Source organism: Panonychus citri, unplaced genomic scaffold, assembly GCF_014898815.1.
Source record: "Panonychus citri isolate SS breed McGregor unplaced genomic scaffold, ASM1489881v1 Contig00095, whole genome shotgun sequence".
Lineage (NCBI taxonomy): Eukaryota > Metazoa > Arthropoda > Arachnida > Trombidiformes > Tetranychidae > Panonychus > Panonychus citri.
The window spans coordinates 1,499,955-1,514,145 of NW_026515500.1; the positions used below are offsets into that span (position 1 = coordinate 1,499,955).

The window sequence follows — 14,191 nt, forward strand, 5'->3', positions numbered from 1 at the left end:
TTAAACCTAAAGCCAGAAACTTATTACCGGTTCATCCTCATGGATTCAACGATCAAGTCGGATAGCGAGATGATCACCGACGATGACCTTTTTAACCTTGAACTTGAGACAGAAAAAAAAAGAAAACGCGAAAAAAAAACAAAAACAAGAACGAAACTGTCGTGACTTTAAAAAAAAGATGAAGATGAAGATGAAGATGAAAGAGGAAGAGTAACAAATAATCAATTCTCTCTCTCTTTTCGCCAGGTAGGCCAACAGAATTTTCATCTTGGTCAATTTTCATCTTCTCTTCCAAAAGTAGCCCTTACCATGTTTGACTACTTATCTTCCTCCCTTTTTCTCATCATCATCATCTTCCTCCTTTCTCTCTCTCTCTCTCTCTCTCTCTCTCTCTCTCTTCCCGGCTAAGGTAAAAAAAGAAAGAAAAGAAAGAGAATCACATGATAAGTGACGTAAAAATGTTTAGAGTAGAAAAGGATTAGGGAGAAGAAGATAGAAAAAAAGAAAAAGAAGAAAAAAAATAAAAAGAAGAGAGAAAGAGAAGTTAAGCTTTTTATCTTCATCATCATCATTATCATCTTTCGTTCTCTTCCTCTTTCTTTTTTTGGCCTCTTTCTCTCTCCCCTCCTCCTCTTCCTCTCTCTCTCTCCATCATCATTCTTGTGCTTCTTGTTCACTGTGATTCTATTATTCCTTCATTGTCTACATTTGTCACTCTTTTCCCATTCGTAAACAAAAGGCTAACATGATATACGTTGAATTTGTCAAACAAGAAAGTGGCTAAAAAACATGAGAGAAATCATCCACATCCAAGCTGGTCAATGTGGCAATCAAATCGGTGCCAAAGTGAGTATTTATCTTCATCCTCATCATCCTTTCCATCATCTTCGTCTCTCATTGTCTTATAACATTTTCCCTTTCACACCAATTCAATGTTACACTTTTCTTATTTTTCTATTCTCTCATTTTTTTTTCTTCTTTTCATTTTTTTTTCTATCTTCATCTCATTCTGGTCATTCTTTGTTTTTTTCTGGTTCCATTCTTCTTGGTTGTGTGTGTGTGTCTCTCTCTCTCTTTACCTTTACTCACCTTTTGGACTAAAATAATCTCTCAAGTTCTGGGAGGTTATTTCCAATGAACATGGGATAGATCCACAAGGAATTTACCATGAGGAATCACCATTACAATTGGAACGGATTGATGTTTATTACAATGAAGCCTCAGGTTGAACATTCATCTTGATTATTTTACTAATTCCATCATCATCATCATCATCTCAATGTGTTGTTCAATTTTGATTTGGATTCATCACCTTCAAACATCATCATGTTATTTTCACCCAAAGTCAACAATCAACCTGCAATTTTAACCTTAATTACCACCAATAGATTGTTTCACCTTCACTTCAATCATCAAATTAGTGTCTTGCTCCATCTCTTTATCTCTCTCTCTCTCTATTTACCCTTGTGTATTATTATCTCTTCTTAAGGCCTTGGATTTATCCTAATCTTTTCTTTCTTCCTACTATACGAACATATGATTTCTCTGTGCAGTCTTTTTTCATCTTTCTCTTCCTTCTACTAACACTATCATCTAGTGACTATTTTTTGTATCAATTTTAGTTGATGATTTCTTGCAATTTTCTCTACAAAACTGTCGTTAAATCATCACGTTGATCATCAGCTGAAAAGAGTGAGTGGGAAAGAGAGAGAAAGAAAGAAAATAACTCACAATGTTTACATTCAATGTCTCCCTTAGAAAAGTTTCAGGGAAACTGTTTCATCTCAATTTCGATCCTCTCTTTCTCTCTCTCTCTCTATTGACTTTGCCCCCTCCCTTTTCATCCTTGATCTACAATCAATTTGAATACAGTCTCTCTTTCAAATCTAATCCTTATCACCAGTTAATCTGAAAATAACATTGTAACCAAAAAACAAACAACAAGGACGATGATTGTAATCACTCAACCCAAACTCTTGAGCTTCATCTCTCTCTCACCGGTGTTTATATCCAATGTTTAAGGTGTTTTTTTTTCTGTCTGTGCGCTTTTGTTAGTCTAATATTTTCAGTGTTTTTTCATGACTCCCAAAATTTTGTGTATCTTTCATGTTGATGACCTTAGGGCTTGGTATAAAGAGAGAAGAAGAAAGAAAAGGGGGGGATGCGTCATTCTCTCAATTATTATATCAGGAAAACTTGTTGAATGTAAGGATAACCTAACATGTTATTGTGAATTGTTAACAAGCATCAGCAGTAAGAGAAGATGATGAAGAAATTGAAAACAAAAAGATGATGATAACTCTCATAAGAAAGAGAAATTTAAGTGTAAAAAGAATTGAAAGAAGATGATAAAAGAGAGAGAGAGAAAATCAAAACAATAGATTTTCTTCTTCTTATTATTGTTTTATTGTCTTGGAATATTTAATTATCTAATTATGGATTACAATTGGTTTCTTTCCAATAGTCTTCCTGAAATCGATTGAATAATTTAGATAATCATTCGTTCAGATACAAATTGAATTGACTTTTTCGTAGTTAAAATAACTTGTTTCATCTTTTTGTTTTCTAATCATCTTCATCTTAATTGACCTTAAACTTGCGATGATCTAAATAACATCGTTAATATCGTTGATTGATTAACCTGTCAATTGTTATATTATAATAATTTGATAGTTAATTTAGTAAATTGAATTTCTTGTTGAAAAAAAAGTTAACGATAATTGTTGATAAACAATTGATATGATAATTTACCTTCCCACTCACTGAGAGTATTGAACAAAACCGTTATAATTGTATTGATAATCAATTGATGATTTTTGATGGTTAACTGATGATGATGATGGATTTTTATTTATTTCTTTTGTTTTCCTTACAAAACATACTAATTGTAACAATTTACTTATTTATTTTTAATCAACAGAGTCAAACACTTATGTTCCCAGAGCGGTTTTGGTTGATCTGGAACCAGGAACCATGGAATCGGTTCGATCAGGTCCTTATGGTCAACTTTTCCGTCCTGATAATTATGTTTTCGGTCGTAATGGTGCAGGTAATTAAATCTAATGATATTCAATATATAATTGATCTAATATCATGTTTCTTTTTTTCTTGTTATCCAAAAATCAATCATCAGGTAACAATTGGGCAAAAGGACATTACACCGAAGGAGCTGAATTAGTTGATATAGTCATGGAGGTTGTTCGTAAAGAAGCTGAACATTGTGATTGTTTACAAGGTATTATTTGATTAGAAGACGATCACGATAACCACCATGATTCATTAATTCTATTTCGTAACTAATTGTTTGTTCAATATTTTCTTTTTTTCTCTCTCTTCATCTCCTATTCTTTTGCTCTAATTATCTTAAATCGCAAAAAAAAAAGGTTTCCAATTGACACACTCACTTGGAGGCGGAACTGGATCAGGAATGGGAACTTTACTAATATCTAAATTAAGTGAAGAGTATCTTGATCGTATCATAACAACTTATTCCGTGGTTCCTTCACCCAAAGTTTCCGATGCCGTAGTTGAACCATACAATGCAACCTTATCCATTAATCAACTAATTGAATACACCGATGAAACCTTCTGCATTGATAATGAAGCCTTATACGATATTTGTTTCCGTACTTTAAAGCTTCCTTCACCTTCATACAGTGAACTTAATCACCTTGTATCAGCAACCATGTCAGGTAATTGATATGTAAACAATGGTTAGAAACACAACAACAAAACCTCAAGATGAACACAACAATTAGGGTAACCAGATAATGATGATAATACAAACGTGTACCATTGATGATTCTGCTAAATCATTAATCATTTTCAATCAATTTAATTGTTTTATTATTGTCAGGTTATTGAGCTTAAAACTTTTCACTTGCAGTTCAATTAATTTATGTTCATCATGTTATCATTGTACTTTAAACAATTTCTAGATATTGGGTTAATTGTATGTACTTTTACTTGGTGATTAACTTTTAATCTGTTAACTAGTTGTGGTTTAATTGTTGTTATATTAATCGATTTGTGTAACTATTAGATTTTTTACTCTTGTAATTTTATTTCGATTCTTATTAATTTAACTTGTTTCTTTTTTTTTCTTTTTTGCTTTTTTTCAGGTGTAACAACATGCCTTCGATTTCCAGGTCAATTAAATGCCGATCTTCGGAAGCTCGCTGTTAACATGGTTCCTTTCCCTCGATTACACTTCTTTATGTCAGGATTTGCACCATTAACTGCCAAGTTATCGCAACAATATCGCAATATAACAGTATCCGAATTAACTCAGCAAATGTTTGATCCTAAAAACATGATGGTTGCCGCTGATCCACGAAATGGCCGATATTTAACTGTAGCTACAATGTTCAGGTACGATTGTAATACATAATCTTTCAATCGATACAATTATTATAATTGTTAACTGACATTATCTTTCTAATGATTATATCTCGTTTTTTTTTTATTATTTTCTTTTGTTCCTTCAGGGGTCAAATGTCAATGAAAGATGTAGATGAGCAAATGATTTTAATTCAGAACAAGAATTCATCAAATTTTGTTGAATGGATTCCAAATAATGTTAAAGTTGCCGTGTGCGATATACCACCAAGAGGTATGAGTATATTAATAAGTTGATCTTGTATTGAATTTATCGATTGTCTTTTGTTGTATCTATTTCTTAAGGCCTTAAAATGTCCGGAACGTTTATTGGTAATACAACCGCGATTCAAGTAATATTCAAACGGATTTGTGAACAATTTACAGCGATGTTCCGTCGTAAAGCTTTTCTCCACTGGTTCCTAGAGGAGGGTATGGATGAGATGGAATTCACTGAGGCCGAGTCAAATGTATTAGATCTCATTGCGGAATATCAACAATATCAAGAAGCCACAGCGGAAGATGATTACATTGAGATTGAGGAGGAATATTATGATGAATCGGAAGATGCCTACTCATTGGAAGACCAGAATGGCTCATAAATTGACGATTTATCCATAATATACAAAATCAACAAATGCTAATTGCAATAAACAAACTGTAATAATTATTATCATAATATCCATGGTGATATTTTACACCAAGAGACAATTTCAAAAGTCCAGTGAGATTGATGAATACACTCATGTAAATATTACATGAATGTGAATCCAAAACAATAGTGATTGATTACTATTGATGCATTTAATTATAACACGGATTGCCTGATGAGAATCCCATCTAATTGGAATTGCTGATAATTGATCTAATTTATTTATTCAACTCAATATGAGTTTGATTGTTGTTGGAAAAAATAATCAACCACTAATTGGATTTAATCTGATTTTCTGCAACCCACCTCTGATGATCATCATTTTTTTTTATATATAAATATCAATCAATATCCTTCCTATGACATGAAAGCCTTTAATTTGCTTTAATCAATCAAAAGTGTATCTTAATTAGAGAGATTAATTTTCTTAATTATCTCAATTCATCCTCTAAATCACCTTTTCCTGAGATTTTGTGTATTACCTCTTACCTTTGACCCCTTTCAACTGGTCATCATTATCATTATCATTATCATGATAACCTCCATCCATTGATGAACTTAACAATGACAACAATTAAATTTAAAATCCTTAATCACCTTGATCCAATTATTTATCCAATACAAAACCAACAACAATTTAAAAGTTTCACTCCTTAGTATTAATAATATTGACCATTAGTTTTTTTAATCAAATGACATAAAATCAACAATTAAAACCTTAATTGTTACTAAATTATAATCAGTAATCACCATGTGCAATTAAATTTGATTCCGATTGAAATTGAAGGGAAAAGTTTTTGTCTATACCAATCGTTGAATGAAAATTAGATTGTGATTGTTGATTAAACAATTTACATGAGCAATTAACTATTTCAATGAGAATTAAGAAATATCGTTAGTTAATTAATTACAATTAAAATAAAAAGAGCGAGAGTAAGTCACAATCAATAGTACATAAAATATTATCTAGTTAAATGTTGAGTATATCTGATCAGTCATAATATTGATAATCTTGAGTCAAGTGTATTCATTAGTTGAACAATCAACTGATTCATTAAATTAAAGAGCACTTAACAATATAATATTAACAATGATCAGGTTGATACACAACAATTTGTTTCATGTTACCAATTTTTCATCATCATCATTTGTCTTGATCATCATTTGGCCTCAAGGCAAATACTGTTAATAATAATCATCCTAATAATGTAATAATAATAATAATAATAATATATTATCATTAATTGAACAGTTATCATTGATGATGAACAATCAATTTCGGTCACGTGTTTAATATCAATTTTCAAATGAAATACATTTAATTGTTTGGAAGAAAAAAATTTTTCTCAAATTGATAATGATGATTATCATTGATAATTGTTGATAATTGTAAAGGCGTTGGTCTATTAAGGATAATACCAGGGATAAATTGTTGATCCTTAATTGTTGAGATCAAATAACAATGATAATCATTTGGTTTCCAAGTTTAATTCTGTTCCCTTTTTAATTGTGATAACTTTTCCTCTTCCTTCACGTTAATCATTTCAGATTTTCCCAATTATCTCAAGTTATTTAATCTAATATGTTTTTGTATAAATCGCCCTAAGCCCTTGATCCTTCATCTTGTTTTTACATCTTCATCTTCATCCCTCATCCCTCATCCAAGGATGATAATGATAATGATATAAAATTAACAAGCAATTTACTTATTGTTGTTGATTAAATTGTTCAACTTTTTTGCTCAACAACATTTTCCCATGTTAACCTTATATGATAATTGTGATAACACCTTTGGCCCTTTTAATTATAATCCTTTAAGATTAACTTTTCAGATTAACTTTTTGTGTGACTAATTAAGAATCAGCAAATTGTTATTGATTGTTTCAAGTTTAATTAATTGTTAAAAGGTTTACACAATTAAGCTGAATCATCACACTTACAATTCATTAATCCTTTTTTTAGATAATACTAATTGTTGTTCCAACACACACACAATTAGATTGGACTGATTAAACTTTTATCTCTCAAGTTAATTCACTTCATCAGGGTTAATTGTTAATCATTAATCAACATTTACCGATATAAGTTTGGACTTTTTTTTCCCTGTAAAACTTTTTCTCTTAATTTGATTCATAATTACTCTTGACAATTGTTATAACTGTTAACAATCAAACCTTTCTAATTGTGGTTGATGTGTTTATTACTACACTAATTCCCAATGGAGATGATAATCTAATCGTAATTTAATCTGGAAACAAGCACGAAACCCATAAGAATAGGGAAAACCCTCTCTGTATATGAGGATCGACTTTCGAAATCATTAATCGAGGTGAGAGGTCAAAACTTCGAGGTCTCGAATCTCCTTCTCATTATTATCGTTTCAAGTTCTTGAATTGGAAATTTGTTTGAAGAACTCATTTAGTAGATATTCGAGAACGAGGTGACGAAATTGTGTCCAAATTCAGGTCAACATCATTTTCTAGATGGACAATATTATCAATCGATTGGTCAACTTTGATTTGACGAAGAAAAAAAAACGCTAATCAATTTAATTGTCTCATTTAATGGATATTATTACATTTATCATTTTGATTCATTTTCCATGTTGACAAATAATATTTACAAAGTAATCAAGTTACTGATTGTTGACAATTTACTAGAGACTAATTTAATTCCCAATTGATGATAACCATTTAATAACCACCACAAAAAAAGCAAAAGCAAAAAATCAAATGACAATCAGAAAGTAACATGAAAAATGATGATGAAAAAATCTCCATTGCAATTGAATTAAACAGTGAAAACAATTAACTAGCAAAAAGTAATAATAATAATCAATTGATCATCTAATCAAATGAAGTTATTATCATTATCATTAATGTAGAGCATGATTAAGACACAGAAAGAGATGGAGAGAGAGAGAGAGAAAGTTAATAATGATGATAATCCTTTAAATCCTAAAGTAATGTTGTTAAGAAGCAGAATCAATGTCAATTTAGATTATATTTAATCCGCTCATTGTTATTACATGATGATCATCATCAGCATCATTATCATCATCATCAGTTTCTCAAATTTCATATCAATTTGTATTGATCATCATCACTGTGACCATTTTATGCTTTGTTATTTGATCCAAAGATGAAAAACTTTATCCATAGAAAACAACTCATATTGTTCATTTGCAACTCTTTGTTTATCCTTCAATTTTTTTCTCATCTTCCTCATCATCTTAATCCCCTTTACACATTCAACTTAAGATTGTTCATTATCTACTTCTTATATCCTCTCTCTCACTCTCTTTTTTTTTATTCTGGCAACTTTTATCCTCATCACTTTCATCATCATCTTTACGAGAATCATCATCAATGTATCAGAGCATCAATTTATCTTCTTCTTCATCTCTTTTTTTCATCTTCATCTTTATCATCATCTGACAGACTTAATCCTTCATCATTTGACAACTACACCTTATCTTCATCTTCATTATCTTCTTTATCATCATCATCCTTGTTACCTGTTATTTTTACGAGCATTTTGATTGTTAAACTTTTTTCGTCTCTCTCATCATCATCATTTCCTTGATTGTTAACTTTTCATTCATTATAATCAACACACAATTACAATCATTTATCATCAATTGATGATCAACAATAAAACTGATTGATAATTGAAAATTATCATTAACTATTTTTATTCTTGTAGCTAATTAACTTGATTCAAATTGATTAACTAATTAGATCATATTGCTAATCCTCCTCTCTCTCTCTCTCTCTTATAATTGGTAAACTAAATTAAAATTTACAATCAACTTACAGGTAATTATGTTCATTATGAATTAATGATAATAATAAGTAACAATTATAACTGAATGTCAACTGAAATTAGTTTTTTTTCATTGTGATAACAATTAATCCCCTAAGGCTATTGGACAATTGGATATGAAAAAAATATATATTGTTAGTCATAACTAATAGTACATAGTTAATTGGTTACAATTAGCTTAATTATCATCTAGTAATAGCAACAATTATAAGGTTAAAAAAAGTTTAACAATTAATGAAAATAAAAGTCAACTGATTAATATTAGCTTTAAATGTGAAACAATTAAATTGATATTGATTTAATTAGATGAATAAAATTGAATGTAATTATTTTGTATTAATAATATTAACTAAATTAAGTTAAATCATCTAATTGATTTGATGATCAATCTAAACTAATCATCATCTTCATCATGATTGTTAAATTAGGTTTTTTTGTTTGTAGTTCCCAATGATTACAATGAAGAGTTGATTGTTTATTCATCATTAACTTAATGATAACATAACAATATAAGAAGATAAGTTTAATTCAGTTACATGTTGATTGTTCATTATTCAGGCTTGATTATTATCATTGTTAGTTGATGATTTACACTCAATTGAAACTTGTTAACACTATACTCAGCTCATTAATGTGTAACATCATCATCATCATCATCGTCATCATCATTTTATCATCATCTTTTCAAGTCTTAAGTGAATAAAAAACTAAACCTTTGAGAGAGAGAGAAAAGTTTTATTTTTTTCTTTCGCTTCGAATCCAAGTGAATTATTAGTTAATAATAAACACGATTGTTATTTTAATCAATTACATATAAATATAGAGGATGAGGATGATAGTGATGATGATGATGATGATGATGATGACAAGAGAAAGAAAGAGAAGAAAGAAAGGGAAAAGGAGGAGCTTATCCAATGATAAACCAGTAAGAACTGGGAATCATAAGGTTAGAGGCGTTAACAATTTCGGATGCTAAGGTTACTAAGGTAACAAGGTAATAGGAAGATGATGATGATAGAGATGAGGATGAGGATGATAATGAGGATGATGTTCACTTTCATCTGAATGATAAAAACTGTGGGAGTTTATACCAGGGAGTGAAAAATGATAACTGGGAGGTGATGCTAACTGATGATAAATTGTTTTGTTTACCTTGAATTTGGTTCATAATTTTTTTTATTATTATTAAACCAATTTGGATATTTATTGTTTTGATTGTTTGTTTAAATTGTGATCAACAACATTTAATAATAAAAACTATTGTTTTGTGGGCTTGTCACAGTTAATCATGATGGTTGATCCGATCATATCTAAATTAAGTGATACAAGTTCTAACTCGTTAATTACATCAACTAATTCATCTTTTTTCATCAAGGATATACTTTCAGAGTAAGAACTTTTTTTTTATTCAATCTTGCTTTCTGATTATCGGCTAATTGTTGCAATCTCACTTTTTGGATTAAATTGTTTTATGTTGATACACTTTCTTTGCAGGAAAAGTTTGGAAAACAATCAACAAGAAATCAAAGATATTCGAGATTCATATTATCATCATCATCATAATAATAATCACAATCATAATAATCTTAATCATAGTAATTCACCTTCATTGGGTAATAATCATAATCCTTATTCACCAAACAATTACTGCTCATTTCATCCGATTAATGGTAACAATCAGTCAATCAACTCGAATGGTCCAGCAAGTTTAGCCGCTGCTGCTGCGGCAGCGGCTTTGTTACATCCTTCATTTGCAGCTTATTCAGCAAGGTAAGTAATCAATGACCTTAACTTATTCATTAGCAATTAGATAATCTTATTTAATCATCTAATTCACAGTCATCATCATGATTTAATATTTCAACACATGCAAAGAGCAGCGACTGAAGCAGCGACTCATGTTGCTTCCCATCGGCGGCGAAAAGCCCGAACAGTGTTTTCAGATCATCAACTGCACGGACTCGAGAAAAGGTTTGCAAGATTGCGACAGACAAACAATCAACTAATCAATCAGAAAAAGTAATCAATCAATTTTTCAACCATTTGAACAGATTTGAATCACAACGTTACCTTTCAACACCAGAGAGATTGGATTTAGCAACAAGTTTAAACCTAAGTGAAACTCAAGTAAAAACCTGGTTCCAGAATCGCAGGTAAGATTATAACTATTTAATTATGATTATCAATCATCAAATTAGCAACAAATTTAACCTTTGATAGTAAATCATTATGATGATTACGCTTATAATGATCCGTTCAAACCAAATAACATGAAATTGTTAACCAATTACTTTATACTAATAGTTGATATTTAATGCGGATTTGTGATAACATATATTTGGCAAAAAAACTCAGCAAAATCCAAAAGTATTATCTCTTTACTATCATCATGATATCATGATGATTTTATCCTCATTCCTTACCGATTGAAACCAGAAACTCACACACAAAACCAGGTAATTCATTGAAATAATAGTTACAAAGGTTAAGCAAAATTGCAGCAAAAAAAAAACGCAAAAAAAAAACAAAACGTTTTTACCCTTAAGCTTAACTTATATTCATCAAGAGATGATGATGATGATAAAGAGCAGGATTAGATGGAGATAATCAACTGAATAGAGTCTATTAATATCAGATTAACCATGAGATCAGGGTGATAGCATATTTGATAACAGGTAAAAAAAGTTTACCTGAAGGGAGTGAGAGAGAGACAATAAAAAAAAAGTTTCAATTCCCTGAAAACGGTTAAGGTAAATATTAATAGTCGATTCATATTAATATTTAGAAACATTTTTTATAATCTAATTAGTAAAATGAATTATTGACGTAAACTGATTATTAGTTTAATTCACTTATCTAATTTTAGTGATTGTAACAATTAACTGATCGGGAGATCTGAAAACATATATAATGTGATTAACTAATTACCTTAGGTAATAAAATCCAGAACTTTGATTGTGTTTAATTTGTTGAACTAATTATTGTTACTCTTGAAATAGATTTCTAAATTGATTAATAGTTAGAAATCGGCTGATTGTTACCTAATTACAATTAGAAGGGCAAAGAAAAGGAGAGAGATCTTTTTTTGGTAACAATCAAGTAAATTGATTACTATTTTTAAATTTATTTACCAACAATCAAAAATATCAACACAAATCCATAGTAACATATCAACGGAATTTTGAATTAATTGTCAATGAAATATTTTCATGTTGATTATATTAATTTACGTCAATTGTGAAATTTGATGATCCCAGATAATGATTACATGACTAATCAATGGTTTCACTTAATTGTTGTTAATTGTTTATCATTTTTTGCTCATTTGTCTCCAGGATGAAACATAAAAAGATGCTAAGAAAAGGCAACAATAAGGATAACAATCAATTAACCAAAGGATCAACTAATTAAATAACATAAAATATACATAAATATAAATACATAATTAACAATTTAATCATATCAAAACAAAAGCTTTAACAATTAACCTTTTCAATTTCCACCTATCGAGCTTAATTAAATCATATCAACATTGAACTTTTCCTAAATATTATAAACTGTACATTCAACAGGTAAAAACAATTGAATAAATTGTCAAATACAAAGTCTAAATATAATTGCAATTAGTAAATTGTTGGAGAAAAACAAATTCTCTCGAAATTTTGATGGAGACTCGAAAAAAAAGTCGAAAAGTTCTGATGAAAGTTTCGATCAATGTTCAAATATCTTATAGGTTGAAATACTTAGGATGATGATGATGATTGAAAAGATTACTATTGAATGGAAACTCATCTAACAATTTAACAATCAACAATAAATTGACCCTTTTCATATCAACCAATTCAATATCTTATCATGTTATCATGATGCTTGTCATCATCATGATGAAATAAGCTGAGTTATTAGAGGAAGAAGCAAAAAAAACCATTGAAATCTGAATTGAGACAATAATCCAATTGTAAGTGGATGGTAACATTATTATTATGATTATCTGATTGATTCACTCGAGGATACAATCAACAACAATTTACTATTAATCAAGCAACAACAAAATGATATGTTGAAAATTTTTCATTCATCATTAATCATTGTAAATGAATCAATTTTTTTTTCCTACTTACTATTGATCAGCAATCAATATGGTAAATACATTATGGTTAACATGTTGATTATAAATGAAACTGGTGACAACAATTAAACTAAAATCAGTGTTAATTTGATCTAAATTGAAAACAAGTCCCTTGGTAATTTTTTCTGATCAAAAACCACGTACAGGCAATAAATTAATGTCAAATTAACGTTAAATTGTCAACAATCAACAGATAATAATAGTAAAACCAATACTCATCATTAGATTAATTTTCTGAGTATAATCAATGGTCAATCAAAATCGAATCAGGAAAAAAGGGAAAACTCAACAATCGAGGACTTGATAAGTTTCCTATTAACAGGAAGAAGAAGAAGAAGAAGAAGAAGAAGAAAGTAAGACTTATCATCCATTTATCATCCTCCCTCTTATTCCTGCATTTATATAACTCACCTTCTCATCATTTTCTCCACCCCCATTATCATCTTTTTTCTTGTTCGAGTAAAAAAAACACCAACAACATTATTATTCAAATACGATGTTGAGATGATAACAATTTAGCATCTTTTCCTTTTCCTCTTTTTTTTCACCATCATCTCTTCATCCTCATCATCTTTAAGCATCATTGAGATGATGATAAGACATGAAATTGTGTTACAACTGAATGGGATGATAACAATAACGCAGCTCCCATCATAATGATAACGATAATCATGATAAAAGTTCTGAATTCCGAATCATAATCTGATTACCTTTTGGAAAAAAAATTTTTTTTTCTTCTCTTTTCCCTCTCAACTTAAGCTTCTTATAGTAAATAATAATAATAATTGAAACACTTTAATCATTTGATATCAATTTAAGTTAATTTAGTTACCCAATTAACATGTTACTAACTAATTAACTTAAATTATTTCGGCAATATCGTTATTGGAGTTAATTTGTTATTAGTTATTAATTATTATTGATTGAAAATTAAAAGGGTTTTATTTTTCTTGATATCTTAATGGTAACAATTAAAAAAAAACATTTACATTTTTCACTAATTTACATAGTTAATTGTTGTATTTAAATCAATCAGATTGCGCTTATACAATTGGTTAATTTGATTTAATTTATTACGTTAGTTTATTAATTGTTTGGCCGGAAGCACAGGGCATTCAGTTGAAGTAATTGTGATTGATTAATTGTTACCAGCAATTGGATTAACAATTTAATCAAACAATTCAATTGCTTCTTGTTTTGTTTTTGTT

General features: G+C 29.4%; 2 protein-coding genes across 3 annotated transcripts; both read left to right on the plus strand.

Moving 5' to 3' along the window:
* Positions 1-601: 601 nt before the first annotated feature.
* On the plus strand, positions 602-5,622 carry LOC128388032 (tubulin beta chain-like). Of its 2 annotated transcripts, XM_053347377.1 has the most exons (8): positions 627-846; positions 1,116-1,224; positions 2,921-3,049; positions 3,134-3,235; positions 3,384-3,692; positions 4,122-4,371; positions 4,488-4,612; positions 4,684-5,622. In XM_053347377.1, exons 1-8 carry the CDS (start codon positions 790-792, stop codon positions 4,977-4,979), a joined length of 1,377 nt encoding a protein of 458 aa, XP_053203352.1. In that variant the 5' UTR covers positions 627-789; the 3' UTR covers positions 4,980-5,622. The 2 variants fall into 2 exon arrangements, with proteins under 2 accessions (XP_053203353.1, XP_053203352.1); XM_053347378.1 differs by lacking the exon at positions 1,116-1,224 and having other exon boundaries at positions 602-846.
* Positions 5,623-9,251: 3,629 nt separating this feature from the next.
* Positions 9,252-13,365, plus strand: LOC128388044 (homeobox protein Dlx4a-like). Its single transcript, XM_053347393.1, has 5 exons — positions 9,252-10,243; positions 10,349-10,624; positions 10,694-10,825; positions 10,906-11,007; positions 12,190-13,365. Exons 1-5 carry the CDS (start codon positions 10,143-10,145, stop codon positions 12,263-12,265), a joined length of 687 nt encoding a protein of 228 aa, XP_053203368.1. The 5' UTR covers positions 9,252-10,142; the 3' UTR covers positions 12,266-13,365.
* The last annotated feature ends 826 nt before the right edge of the window (positions 13,366-14,191 follow it).

Excerpts from the sequence above, each read along its gene's own strand:
- LOC128388032 (XM_053347377.1), top strand. The coding sequence starts at position 790 with ATGAGAGAAATCATCCACATCCAAGCTGGTCAATGTGGCAATCAAATC. Across the intron at positions 1,225-2,920 it reads TTATTACAATGAAGCCTCAG|AGTCAAACACTTATGTTCCC; the intron begins GTTGAACATTCA and ends TTTAATCAACAG. Across the intron at positions 3,693-4,121 it reads TGTATCAGCAACCATGTCAG|GTGTAACAACATGCCTTCGA; the intron begins GTAATTGATATG and ends GCTTTTTTTCAG.
- LOC128388044 (XM_053347393.1), top strand. The coding sequence starts at position 10,143 with ATGATGGTTGATCCGATCATATCTAAATTAAGTGATACAAGTTCTAAC. Across the intron at positions 10,244-10,348 it reads ATCAAGGATATACTTTCAGA|GAAAAGTTTGGAAAACAATC; the intron begins GTAAGAACTTTT and ends CTTTCTTTGCAG. Across the intron at positions 11,008-12,189 it reads ACCTGGTTCCAGAATCGCAG|GATGAAACATAAAAAGATGC; the intron begins GTAAGATTATAA and ends ATTTGTCTCCAG.